The following is a 14,504-nucleotide window of genomic DNA, read 5'->3' as shown; positions in this document are numbered from 1 at the left end:
CTGGCAAAATTTTCGGGGCTCCCTTGAGACTCCGCCCAGGCTCCACCCCTCAAACTGTCCATAGTTCCACCGCTCTCTCTTGGAAAAACTCCATTTCTCACCTATCACACATTAACAGTTCCCATCTCCAGATCACACATATAGCTGGCAGCTTTTGTTTTGGCCAAAAGATTTTTTAAGCCGCCATAACACTTTTGGCCGAGCTCTACTCTACTGTAACCTATTAAATATTTGTTAAAATATGCAATACAATTTAAATATATTTTTATTTATTTTTCAATATTTAAAATGACCAATAATATCTCCATTCTGCCCCCTGTGTCTCCATCCTGCCCCCAGTATCTCCAATACTGCCCCAGTGTCTCCAGTCATGCCCCCATATCTCCATTCTGCCCCGAGTCTCCAATCATGCTCCGTATCTCCATTCTGCCCCATGTCTCCATCCTGCCCCCAGTATCTCTCATCTGATATCGGCCGCTGTTGCTGCTCTTCTGATGTGTGCGCGCCGCGCCGCAGGCCTGGCAGCGCACAGCACTTGGGGACCGATGACTAGAAGCAGGGAGCGGGGTCCCTGACATGCAGGCCCCCCTTCTGTACTTCTGTTCACCGGGCCCCATATAGCAGTAAGGGCTGTCATGCCCTGATGGCAGCCCTGCCAAGGAGTGCACTGTGAACTCGGCCATGCGCCGCTTCCCGCGTTCGCCCTCCGGCTGCTGATTCGCAGCTTTCTTCCCATTACAGCACCTAGTTCCTCTTGATTTATCCCTTGTAAATGTCGTACATGGTGAAGAGGAAGCATAGCGGCCATTTGTATCATCAGGAGCTGGGGCACATTCACATTTCTGTGTGTCACATTGTCTCAAGTTCTTATTAAAGTTGCAAAGTGCTTGGAAAAACAAATCAACCTCTTATTAAAGTTCCTCTCAGGAATTATATAGTGTTATGTCTCTCTGGCTATACGCAGGAATGGAACAAAGTTATTTGAGAAGAGTCAAAACTTTCCTGTCACCTTAGACACTGGTCATCTTCAGGCTGCCGGATTCTGGGCATGCTGGGAGTTGTAGTTTTGCTACAGCTGCTGAGAGAGAATGCATGCTGCAATGCTCCTAGCCTACAGCAGAGGGCGCGCTTACAGCAGACTCGTTTCCTGCGACGCTGAACAGCTGGGAGGTGTGGTCAGGTGGTGTGGTCACATGACTGTGACGTCACCACAGATCTGTCTGGGCTCCTGGAGGAGCAGGAGGCAGAAGTTTCGCAGGGAGTAGTGCACGTATGTGGCTCCCGTCATGCTGTGGGGCAGCTGAGGATGGCGGGCAAATACAGCCTGCTGCTCCTGCTTATTCTGGGCACCGGAGGATGCTGGGAGCTGCTGGACCTCCACTGCAAGGTGTACAACTCCTGCGACTGCAGCTTCAGGCCGGATCTTCAGGGTGAGTGTGACGTCACGGATGTGGGTGGTGACGTCATCTGTTCAAGTTGGGCTGTAGCATAAGACCAGGGAATTGTGCAATGCTGGCTACTGGATGACTGCTTTGGCGAGTGGTCCTCCTGCCATTAGTGTACTTGGATACAATGGATCTGGTGGTATTGTGCGTCTCCTGCCCGTCTTCTCCGCTGCGCTCCCACATAAACCCTTCCCATCACAGACAATTCTCCGCTTTCTTACAATCTATGAGAAAATAGGGAGACATAATAGGCAGAACGGGCTGTTATGTCCGATCCGGCCATCCTTATAATAAATAAGGGTTTTCATATAAAGATGTATGATCTGGTCAGCCGGGATCTGTCTGTGTAGTTGCCGTGTGCTATTGGGTGCATGGAGAATGTGGAGGTAGATGAATAGGTCTGTCTAAAGAGAGGTGTTTTTAAAGCTCAAAAACCATGGGGGCTAGATGTTAGTTGGATCTGTTAGTAGTCCATTCCAGAACACTGGTGCAGCACGAGAGAAGTTGTGGAGACTGAGGCGCGAGGTTTGGATTATGGAGTGTGAGACGTTTCTTATAGGGTCCTATTCTATGTCCATTGCATAAATGTCTGAGATGGAATACCCTTTTAATTTCACCTAGTGCCTGAGAGTCTTTCCGTTTTCAGATAAGTAAAATTATATTTGTCTTTTTTTTTCTCTCTCTCATCTGTAGCGTTGGATTGTGATCTTGCTCGTAATGTCTTTGGTCAGCACCTGGCAAGGGAGCAGTTGGTGAAGGCCCTAAAAGCCTTTGTGGAGACAGAGCAGCCCAGTAAGCCCCTCGTGCTGTCATTCCACGGCTGGAGCGGAACTGGTAAAACTTTTGTGAGTTCCTTGCTGGTAAAACACCTGTACAAAGATGGAAACAGGAGTCCGTACGTGCATCGTTTCTCTCCGATCCTGCACTTCCCTCATGCCCAGAATGTCAATCAGTACAAGGTGAGAGTTTACTCATCGCGAGCACTTTACAGACGTCATCATCGCTGTCCCCATTGGGGCTCACAAGCTACATTCCCTATCAAACCCAGAGGAAACCCACGCAAACACTGGGAGAACATACTCCTTGCAGATGTTGTCCATGGTGGGATTTGTACCCAGGACCCCATCGATGTAAGGCAACAGTGCTGACCATTGAGCCACCGTACTGCTATTTGAATGCAGCATTGATTCTTTTTTTTCCTCCCTCCCTGTTGGTGGGGGGCTACACTTTAGATAGTTGCTCTGTTCCACCAAAAATCACTTGACCTACTTCTAGTGTGTGGACCCCAACAGTCAGAATATCGTTGTTTTTATAGAAGTCTGCAGTTCCCTGAACTGCCATAAACAGCAGTCTGCCAAAAAATGTGCAGGTCTGCAAGAAGGAAGTGGGAACTCCCTTTTCTTCTATAAAAAGAAATCAATTATCATAACATGACTGTTTAAATCATTTTTTTTTTTGTATTACATGTATTTTTTTAACAAATAGTTTTGTCTTTTTTCTATTCCTATCACATTATTTGATAAGAAAATAATAATGAAATAGAATACTTGTAGTTATCACACTGAGGCTTTTTTTTGACACATACTAGGAAGATTTTTCAGCAGGCTCCTTATCAGAGGCAGCGTTATACTGAGAGGTAACACCTCTATACATGGCTGATGACACAGGATCCACCAATCACAATAGGCAATGTCACAGCTCACCTCCTCCCTCCACAATGAACTTTGCACACGCTCATTAGATGCGTCAATGCAAAAGATAGGATCATTGTGGTTGATGTTGTACCTGTTCATTTTCTGAAATAAGAAGTTAGTATGAAAACTGCAAGATTTCTTTTTTTTTTTCCTTGGGCTTTTTTTTTTAAGACTTAGGCTAGTTTCACACTAGTGTTAATGGGCGCAGCGCACGGCTGCCGCTAAGCTCCGTCCCCGGCCGCGCCACCTCCGGTCAGCTCCTCCTCTGATCGCATGACGCTGCATGCGACCAGCGTACCCTATATTTAGCGTTGGGTACGCTGGTCGTGCGCTGGTACACTTTTCCTGGGGCTTGCACCCTTTTGGCGCTGCGCCGAGCGCACAAAAATGCAACACAGTGTATTTGGCGCACGTCGGCGCAGCGCCAAAAGGGCGCATTCACCGTCAAGTGTACCAGCTCACGACCAGCGTACAGTGCTAAATATAGGGTACGCTGATCGCATGCAGCATCATGCGATCAGAGGAGGAGCTGACCGGAGGGGGCGTGGCCGGGGCGGAGCTTAGCGGCGGCCGTGCGCTGCGCCCGGTAACGCTAGTGTGAAACTAGCCTTAGGCTGGTTTCACATTAGCGTTTTTTTTTGCGCAGCGCATTGTGCGCGTCCATGCGCATGTGTCATGCGTACCTATGCTTAACATGGCGTGCGCATGGTCTTGCGTTTGCACGCATTCGTATACATTTTCGTGCGCATGCGTTTTTTCAAGGTGTGCACCTAGGCATGCCAGACACAACCTGTTGCATTTTTGGGTCCGCCAAAAGGCGTCAAAAAACCGCATGCTTGCGCATGGAATGCAGCAAAATAACGCACTACAGTCTATGGGAACGCAGACATGGACATGCGTTCGTCTGCGTTTTCGTGCGCATGCGTTTTTGGTGTAAAAATGTGTAGACGCTGGTTTTAACCCCTAGAGAACGAATGCGCATGCAAAAACGCATGATGCGTTTTTTGCATGCGTTTCTATTGCGCACGATGCGCTGCGCAAGAAAAGCTAATGTGAAAGTAGCCTTAGTGCAGATTATGACATAGAAAAAGAAAACTCTCGTTTTTAAAAACACATGTGACACACACAGCCTGCTTTACAAAATAGTTAATTTTTACTTGTCGCTATGGCTAAAGCTGTATCGCTTTCAGAAGTCCGGTAGTTTTCTGCCGTCCCGGTCTATCCAGTCATTGCAGTTTCATCACGGTTAACCCTTTCTTTGCTGAATAGCTTACCGTTCAGAAAGGTGACGTGTGCACAGGAACTTTGCAGTGAGATAAGTTATCACCGGCAGTAGAAGATGACACATAGCAGGTCACAGTCCAGCGATGGTTACACGCAGGTGATAAACAGCTCACATGCCACCCTATCTGGGGACATGATGATAGACCCCATGTAACATGCACATGTCCGGCTCATCTTTCTCTGCTCATGCAGGAGGACTTGAAGCTGTGGATCCAGAGTAACCTCACCGCCTGCAGCCGCTCCATGTTCATGTTCGAGGAGATGGATAAGATGCATCCAGGGCTGATTGATGTCATCACCCCCTTCTTGGGCTCCTCTTGGGTCGTCTTCGGTTCCAACTACAAGAAGGCCATATTTGTGTTTGTAAGGTATTCCACGCTTTTGTGAAATTCCAGCCATCCAATTTTTTTAAATTTTTCTTTGTTTTCATCCCCCCCCCCCCCTTTTTTTTTTTTTGTTTGTTTTTGAAGAGCCATATCAGACCAATTGCACTCACACCATTTAAATGCTGCTGTAAAACAGCAGCAAATGGAGACAGCTCCGTTCACTGCCGTTAGGAGCTTTCTATATAACACAGCCAACTCTTGTCCTACATGCCGGTACAGCCGACGTCTGTTGTTTGCAGGGAAGTGGTTAAAGGGGTAGTCTATGTGTCTTGTTTGGTCATATGGACATCATAAAGTTGGAATCCTATCTGAGCGCATGAGCAGCTACTGCAATGAAAAGCGGTTACTGTGAATGACAGGACAAGTGGGGATTCACTTGTGGCTTGGTATGGTCTCCGGAGGTTCCTGGTGCCTGTCTACTTGTGACTTGCCCTCAAAATGCTTGATATGTGGGAGTTTTCCTATATGGATAACCCCTTTTAAGGCAAAGCTCATTACTTTGTAGGTGAGGAAAATTTCTATTAAAGGGACATTCCTGTGTCGGTCATCATATGTATATCCAATCACATGCCACAATGACTGTGTGCCGCCTTGGCTTAGTGATCACAAGATGCGCTTAGGATGGTGGCATTCGAGTGCCACTAAGGGAGTTTGCTATACCCCTATTCAGGTGCCACCAAGTAGCGAAGAAGACATCGGACAAGGGTAGTGTTTTGCTCATCTTGTAGGTAGTGATGCGAACATGGATTTTTTATTTTTTTTGAACTTTCTGTAAATAATCCCATTAATGAACAGTAGATTGTACTGATCCTCTCCGCAGCAATTTAGCATTTTTCTTTATCTTTGTATAGTAATTCGGGAGGAGAAGCCATTAATAACGTGGCACTGAATTTCTGGAGAGAGAGAAAGGACCGAGAGGAGATTCAGCTGAGTGATGTGGCACCGGCTATAACGAAAGATGTGATAGCCAACCAAGAACGTGAGTACAGTGTTTTCTGCCTGGGCAATCCTTCCTTGATGCGCAGACTTCAAGTATCAAATACTTGGGGCTTACATTACTATGCAAAAGTTTAAGGCAGGTGTGGAAAAAAAATGCTGCAGATCAAGGAAGCTTTCATAATTAGAAGTGTTAATAATTTATTATCAATTTAAAGTGAGTGAATAAAAAAGAAATCGTAAGTCCCATGAATATTCGGTGACCGCTCTTTGCCTTCATCACTACTAGATACGCTTGTCACTTGTACGCAGATTCTGAAGGAACTTGGCAGGAGGTTGCTCCAAACATCTTGGAGAGCTGACCCCAGATCTTCTGTGGATGTCACTTGTACAAATCCTTCTGTCTCTTCATGTGATCCCAGACAGACTGGATGATGTGAGATCAGGGATCTGTGGGGGCCGGATCATCACTTCCAGGTCTCCTTGTTCTTTGTTTTTTATTTGTTTTTTATTTTTTTGCTTTTCACGCTGAGGATAGTTATTAACCCCTTACCTACAATTGACGTAATATTCCGTCCATGTGACCATGGACCTAATTACCATGGACGGAATATTACGTCATCGCGATCAGCGGCGCCCACGTGGTGAGCGCCGCTGATCGCGGCCGAGTGTCAGCTAATTATCATAGCTGACACCCGGCACAATGTGTCAGGGGCGGTCACGGACCGCCCCCGACACGTTAACCCCTTGCACACCGCGATCAAACACGATCGCGGTGTACCGGGGGTTAAAGGGAAGCATCGGCAGGGAGGGGGCTCCCTCCGTGCTTCCCTGAGCCCCCCACGGCAGCGCAATGTGCAGCGCTGTTGCGGGGGACTCCTTTCCTGCAGGTCCCCGGATCCAATATGGCGACGGGGACCTCCGGGGGCCTGCAGGAAGCTGGCTTCCTCAGTGCCTGCAAAGCGCAGGCATGAGGAAGCCTGTGCAGTGCCTGTGACAGATTGCTGATCTGTCACAGTGATCTGTGATGTGACAGATCGCTGATCTGTCACAGGACAGTTATGTCCCCCCTGGGACATTGTAATAAAGTAAAAAAAAAAATTAAAAAAAAGTGTAAAAATAATTTTAAAAAAAATCGCTAAATAAATAAAAAAAAAAAAAAAAAAAAAATTCCCTAATAAATTCATTTTTTGGAAATAAAAAAAAAACAATAAAAGTACACATATTTGGTATCGCCGCGTCCGTAACGAGCCGCCCTATAAAACTGTCCCAATAGTTAACCCCTTAAGCGAACCCCTTAAAAAATAAAAATAAAAAAGCGAAGCAAAAAAAAATGATTTATTATCATACCGCCGAACAAAAAGTGCAATAACGCGCGATTAAAAAGACGCATATAAATATCCATGGTACCACTGAAAACGTCATCTTGTCTCGCAAAAAACGAGCCGCCATACAGCATCATCAGCGAAAAAATAAAAAAGTTATAGCTCGCAGAATAAAGTGATGCAAAAATAATTATTTTTTATATAAAATTGTTTTCATTGCATAAAAGCGCCAAAACATAAAAAAAGACCTAAATGAGGTATCGCTGTAACCATACTGACCCGAAGAATAAAACCACCTTATAAATTTTACCGCACCCGGAACGGCGTAAACGCACCACCCAAAAGAAATTCATGAAACGCTGGTTTTTATAAATTCTGCGTCCCAAAAAACGAAATAAAAAGCGATCAAAAAATGTCACGTACCCGAACATGATACCAATAAAAGCGTCAACTCGTCCCGCAAAAAATAAGACCCCACATGACTCGGTGGGTCAAAATATGGAAAAATTATAGCTCTCAATATGTGGTGATGCAAAAACTATTTTTACAATAAAAAGCGTCTTTTAGCGTGCAACAGTTGTCAAACATAAAAACCGCCATAAATAGTAAATCAAACCCCCCGTTATCACCCCCTTAGTTAGGGAAAAATAATAAAATTAAAAAAATGTATTTATTTCCATTTTCCCGTTAGGGTTAGAATTGGGGGTTTCCACTATTTGCGCACATCAGGTGCTCTCCAAACGCAACATGGCGTCTGATCTCAATTCCAGCCAATTCTGCGTTGAAAAAGTCAAATGGTGCTCCTTCCCTTCCAAGCTCTGCCATGCACCCAAACAGTGTTTTACCCCCTCATATGGGGTATCAGCCTACTCAGGACAAATTGCAAAACAACTTTTGGGGTCCTATTTCTCCTGTTGCCCTTAGGAAAATAAAAATTTTGGGGCAAAAATATCATTTTTGTGGAAAAAAAATTTTTTTTTTATTTTCACGCCTGGGCGTTATAAACTTCTGTGAAGCACTTGGGGGTTCAAAGTTCTCACCACACATCTAGATAAGTTCCTTGGGGGGTCTAGTTTCCAAAATGGTGTCAATTGTGGGGGGTTTCCACTGTTTTGGTACATCAGGGGTTTTCCAAACGCGACATGGTGTCCGATCTCAATTCCAGCCAAAAAAGTCAAATGGCGCTGCTTGCCTTCCGAGCTCTGCCATGTGCCCAAATAGTCATTTACACCCACATATGGGGTATCAGCGTACTCAGGACAAATTGCACAATAACTTTTAGGGTCCTGTTACCCTTGGGAAAATAAAAATTGGGGGTGAAAAGATCATTTTGTGGAAAAAATATGATTTTATATTTGTACCGCTGTACATTATAATCTTCTGTGAAGCCCTTGTGGGTTCAAAGTTCTCACCACATATCTAGATAAGTTCCTTAGGGGGTCTAGTTTCAAATATGGGGTCATTTGTGGGGGGTTTCCACTGTTTAGGTACATCAGGGGCTCTCCAAACGCGACATGGCGTCCGATCAGAATTCCAGCCAATTTTGCATTGAAAAAGTCAAACGGCGCTCCTTCCCTTCTGAGCTTTGCCATGCGCCGAAACAGTGGTTCCCCCCCACATATCAGGTATCAGCATGCTCAGGACAAATTGCACAATAATTTTTGCAGTCCAATTTCTCCTGTTACACTTGGTAAAATAAAAAAAATTGAACCTGAAGTAATTTTTTTTGTGAAAAAAAAGTTAAATGTTAATTTTTTTAAAATATTCAAAAAATTCCTGTGACGCACCTGAAGGGTTAATAAACTCCTTGAATGTGGTTTTAAGCACCTTAAGGGGTGCAGTTTTTAGAATGGTGTCACTTTTGGGTATTTTCTATCATATAGACCCCTCAAAGTGGCTTCAAATGTGATGTGGTCCGTAAAAATAAAATGGTGTTGCAAAAATGAGAAATCGCTGGTCAGCTTTTAACCCTTATATCTTACTAACAAATAAAAATTTTGGTTCCAAAATTGTGCTGATGTAAAGTAAACATGTGGCAAATGTTACTTATTAAGTTTTTTGTGTGCCATATCTCTGTGATTTAAGGGCATAAAAATTCAAAGTTGGAAAATTGCGGAATTTTCAAAATTTTCGCCAAATTTCCGTTTTTCTCACAAATAAACGCAAGCTATATGAATGAAATTTTACCACTAACATGAAATAGAATATGTCACGAGAAAACACTGTCAGAATCACCGGGATCCATGGAAGCGTTTCAGAGTTATTACCTCATAAAGGGACAGTGGTCAGAATTGTAAAAATTGGCCCGGGAGTTAACGTGCAAACCACCCTTGGTAGTGAAGGGGTTAATGACATTTGCTGGATGTTTGGAATCGTCCGGCTGCAGAATAAATTTGGGGCAAATCGGACGCCTCCCTGATCGTGATACATTATGATGGATAAGTTTCCGCCTGTATTTCTGAGTGTAAAGAACAGGGAGTCCTGGAAGTGATGATCCGGCCCCTGCAGATCCCTGACCTCACATCATCCAGTCTGTCTGGGATCACATGAAGACACAGAAGGATTTTCACAAGTCTCATACACAGAAGATCTGTGGTCAGTTCTCCAATATGTTAGGAACAATCTCTTGCCGAGTTCCTTCAAAAACTGTATACAAGTACCTAGAGGAAATGATGGTGAAGAGCGATCACCAAATATTTAATTTCTCTTTTCTTCATTCACTTTGCATTTAAGAAAATTCTTCTTCTTAGGTGCTGTGTGAGTTATTTTTAAAGATTTACTAGGCATCCATGGAGAGAGAAATAGATTACATAGTTAATAATTAGTATATTATTAGACTTTTATACTTTATTGGTCACAGATATTTCAGTATATCTTTGCAAACAAAAAAAATCAGTTGTGTAAGATAATCTAAGAAATTGTTTAATATGTCTGGGATATGCCTCTTTCTTCACTTATAAGCCACTTCTCTTTCCAATCTCCTTCCCCAAAATTAAATTCATGGTCAAAAATGTCTAAAGTCAGTTCTGACTTTCTTCTCACAGAGGGGTCTGATTACATGCTCATAGAAGTCTATGGTGAGGGAGAGAGGCAAAGCAACTGACAAAAACACCAGACCTGGATTACCAGCTACATTGCTTAGTACTAATGTCCTCCATGCTGTTGTCACGGACGCATAGGGGAAGCAGAATCTCCTCTTTTTCTATTGTAGATAATTTCCACCTTGTATCTCAGACTGGCAATATAAAATGGAACAAGGTGAGGGGGGTAGTAAAGTGGTGAAAAATGCAGGATATAAGTCATTTAATGGCCGGAACCTCCTCTAATGTGCCGGCATCCCTGACTCCTCTTTTGAATAGCTGGCTTATCGCAACATCCCTTGTTGCTTCACACCAGGACTACAAATCAAAAGAGGGGAAGGGGTTACCGGCAGGCCTCTCATCCACGTAAATGCTGACCTGGCCACTCAACCAGGGTTGCTCCTACCTCAGTAATGGGAAAATCTGTATTTACTGAAGACAGATTTTTTTAAAAAATTGTGAATTTTGAGAATGAAAGATCAGTCCAGTAGGATATTACAAAGTTTCTTACTTCACATGTACTATTGATTGATGGGGAAAAAAATTGACTGATACTCTAACTGCTTTTTTGTTTGCAGCATCTGTCATAAATGTATATGGTAACTATGACTCAGGATGTAGTGTGAACGGGGTCTAATAAAGGGAACGAGTTACGGTAATGAACATTAGGGTAGTGTTATTTGAGCAGATTGTATATCTGATGATTATTATGTATGTTTCTCCTAGATGGTTTCTGGCAATCTGAGATCATAAAGCAGAATCTCATCGATGTCATCGTGCCTTTTTTACCGCTCCGTCCCAACCACGTGCGGCACTGTGTGCGCAGCGAGCTGGAGCAGATGGGACTGGCGTCAGAGGAAGACCTGGTATATTCAGTAACTGACAGTCTGGTTTACTTCCCAGAAGAAGAGAAAGTTTTCTCGTCCACAGGCTGCAAAACTGTAGCATTCCGGATTGACTACTATTTATAAAAAAAAAAAAAACGGATTTGCGCTTGTTCAATAGGGACGCACTTTTGTTTTACGGAAGAAACCACGTGAGACCGTGCCCAATTCTGGGAAGTGGCACCTATGTCTTCCAGTTACATAAAATGGTTCACCAAGTGCAGAAATTCTACATAGTTACATGTAATTGACTGAACTGCTTAAAGGGATTGTCTGGGACAAGAGTTGCAATACCAGACACAGCCCATGGACAAGAGTGGCGCTGTTTCTCGGTGGGTGTGCTGTGGGAACCCCCAATTTTCTTCAATTTTTTTTTTTTTTTAACTTTGGGTAAGGCTTTTAAACTAAGCATGCCAGACTTCACTCTTTTTATGAGATTTATAGTCTTAGACCTAAATCAGAATTGTATCTAAAAAGTGGTAAGAGGATTTCTATGTACTTATGTACTTTTTTTATTGTTTAGGGGCCAGTCCTGGTCCCAAAATCAATATGTATAGAAAAATGCCTGAAACTGCCTTGTATAAACCAGGCCTCAGGGTGGTTTACATGCTACAGTTTTGGTTGCATTCTGGTTTAAAGGGGGTTACTTCCATCTTCATATATGTAAATCATTGGCTAGTGCTTGTAAATATTAGTAAATTTGCAATTTACCGCTCATTAAAATTTCCAGGCGTTCTTGAAAAATAACACTTTTGTTTACAGCTCGATGTCTTGGAGAAATACCACCACCTGCTAGACAGTACACATTGATTACAAGTTCATTTCTGTTGAGCTTGTAAGCACTGTTTTGAAGTTGGCCAGGATCGCTGGAGCGTGCTATTACCTCCTAACCCCGCCAACTTTAGTGTAGTGCTTGCAAACTAGACAGCAGCGGTGGTCGGTCTCCTAGGCAACGAGCTGTAAACTAGAAAATTAATATCTCAATGGCTGAAAATAGTAAATTGCAAAAGTGCTTGATATAACAAGTGCTATCTGACTGTCTACCTATGAAGATGGGAATAATCCTTTAAATCAGAATGTCCAGAAATTAGAAAAACATCAGCTCCATGTAAGTGACTAGAGCTGAGCTGCACTATCAGGAAAAACCCATGGTCGGACGTGGCGCTGTTCTAGAAAGCAGCTATGTTTTTTTGTTTTTAGGTGTATGAAAATTTATACTATTAGTACATTTCACGTGCAAGAGGAAGCCATGGGCAGCTGCTCCTTCCCCCACCCTGAGCATAAAAGGATTGGTTGGTGGAATCTGGAGACCCCCATACACATAAGAGTCATTCGGCCTCCCCTAAATCAGCAGGTTGGCGACTTTATTCTGATGTATGTGGGGTCTCAATTTTTGGTTCACTGCTATGGGAGGTAAACTGGAGACCCTCATGCGTTTAACATTGCTGTCTTCTCCTATAAAACTCCAATATCGGTGCTTTCTGTGAAAGGAAATGAAATGTGAAGCTGCTGTTTATTTTAGAATTTTTCTCTAATATTCTGGTTCCAAGTGATTTACTTATCAAAAATATACAGCCTGCACTGTGCCAGCCAGAGACCAAATACAGATGTGTAAAAGCACAAAGGACTGTATGCTTCCAGTGTCGACAACTCATCTGTGGGGGTCTGACGTTCAACGCCTCCACCGATCTGTTGTCGCCATGTCCCACAGTGAGTGCACAGTATACGGAGCCGTGATGCTCCGGCTTTATACACTAAATATTGTACATCAAGTCATATTTACTTCAAAGAACAGGTGTCGGCCATATCCTAAGCATATAACATCCATATTGCAGTTGTAGACTACCCCTTTAAAGGGAATGTATCATCAGAAGGTGACCTATTGTCTAAATTGGTCTTTTGTATTAATTGTCCCCCACCCTCCAACTTTCTCGCCAGCCACTGAGACTTTGCAGACTATAACTTTCTATTGTTTCAGGAAACAACACCTGTACATAGCCACAATAGTTATTCTAGCCTTATGTTTTTTTATTGAATCATCTAATGAATGCGTTGCAAAGGTCGTTATGAAAGGAGGAGGAGATGAAGTGTGACATCACTTGCTGTGATTGATGGGTCCTGTGTTATTAGATGTGTATAGAGTCATTGTTATCCTTCCTCTGATGATAATGAGTCTGCTGAAATAGAGGACTGAAAGTATGAGTTTAAAGTAGCACAAATGTGAAGATTGTAAGATTACTTTAATTTTATTTTTTTTCGTAGAGATCATGATATGAAAAAAAATTGCTTTAAGCAAACTAATTTTCTTATGATGCATACTGATTAGGTAAGACCTATCTCATCAATGGTAGTCTACAAGAATATCCACTGTGGGAAGGGACATCAGAGGCATAAGAAGTTTCATCACAATAAAGTTTTTATTACTTTTAGCCACTGACTGTGACGCCATCGAAAACAGCCTTACGTGTTTTTTTTTTTTTTGTTTTTTTTTTTTTTTTTTTTTAAAGATGCATTCATTGCCCTGATGAAATGATCATGCTTTTATCCAATAAACATTTTGTCATCAAACTTTTCCTTCCAGTTTATTGCTGATGTATTGTTTTGTCTCTCTGGTGGTCAGGGCTTGCTGAGACATGTAGTATCACAACAGGTGAAGAGTCCCAGGTTGACGACTGCTTATCTAGAGCTAGTCAGTCCAAGCCCAAATGTCTTCCAGTGATAATGGGCACCTGTGGCTGGTGCTTCCTCCTGGGGTGGCGGTGGCCTGGAGACACGTGGCGCTGTTGACATCAGGTATCCTTGTCTGTTGCGTTCTGCTAGGATATCCATTTTAAGCTGTATGAATCCAAAAAATAAAGTTTAAGTTTTCCAACCAAGTGCAATTTATGTTATGAGTTTCTAAGAGTTGTCTTGAAAAATATTCAGGATTGAGAGTCCTCAGTAGTTGATACCTTTTAATGGCTAACTGACAAGATGGTAACACATTGCAAGCTTTCGAGACTACTCAGGTCTCTTCATCAGGCTAGACTAATACAAAATCTGAAGTCACATATTTATGCACAATACAGCATAGAAAAAATGCAATAGATAAGACAAGTGACGTGAAGCAGAACTATCAATATGGGAGAGGGAGAAACATAAATATAAACATTGGACCAGTTCATAGATAAGGAGTCCGGATGTTTTATGGTCCTCTGATTGGGGTTTAGTTCTGTGTTGTGATGCCCCCACACGGTTTTAAAAGGAAATTCCTTAATTGATGTAAAAAGACATAAATCCATGCGACACATTCATTCCAGCACTGAGAGTGTCAAAGGTCGTCATAAATTTGTACTCCCAAACTCGTCTCTCTCTCTGAGAATTGAAGTTACCTTTCAATACCAGTAATTTCATATCCACGCTGCTGTGATCAGGGATACAGAAATGTTTTGCCACAATGTTTCAAAACATTTATTCAATATGGCATATGA

At 42.9% G+C, this 14,504-nt stretch overlaps 2 protein-coding genes across 2 annotated transcripts in view; one reads left to right on the top strand and one right to left on the bottom strand.

The window, feature by feature from the left end:
• Nucleotides 1-1,131: 1,131 nt before the first annotated feature.
• Nucleotides 1,132-13,910, top strand: TOR2A (torsin family 2 member A). The gene is made up of 5 exons (XM_073590842.1): nt 1,132-1,430; nt 2,139-2,404; nt 4,616-4,791; nt 5,661-5,788; nt 10,877-13,910. Exons 1-5 carry the CDS (start codon nt 1,307-1,309, stop codon nt 11,119-11,121), a joined length of 939 nt encoding a protein of 312 aa, XP_073446943.1. The 5' UTR covers nt 1,132-1,306; the 3' UTR covers nt 11,122-13,910.
• TTC16 (tetratricopeptide repeat domain 16) overlaps nt 13,258-14,504 on the bottom strand; it is a 30,293-nt gene continuing 29,046 nt past the window's right edge. The window contains exon 14 of the mRNA XM_073590841.1: nt 13,258-13,869. Coding sequence (XP_073446942.1) covers nt 13,711-13,869 — 159 coding nt within the window. The 3' untranslated portion in view covers nt 13,258-13,710. The remainder of the gene's footprint in view (nt 13,870-14,504) is intronic.

This window comes from Dendrobates tinctorius, unplaced genomic scaffold (assembly GCF_039654945.1).
Source record: "Dendrobates tinctorius isolate UK_male_01 unplaced genomic scaffold, ASM3965494v1 ptg000120l, whole genome shotgun sequence".
NCBI classification, from domain to species: Eukaryota; Metazoa; Chordata; class Amphibia; order Anura; family Dendrobatidae; genus Dendrobates; species Dendrobates tinctorius.
Note: the sequence above shows the minus strand (reverse complement) of the source record. Positions and strands in the feature narration are given on the sequence as shown.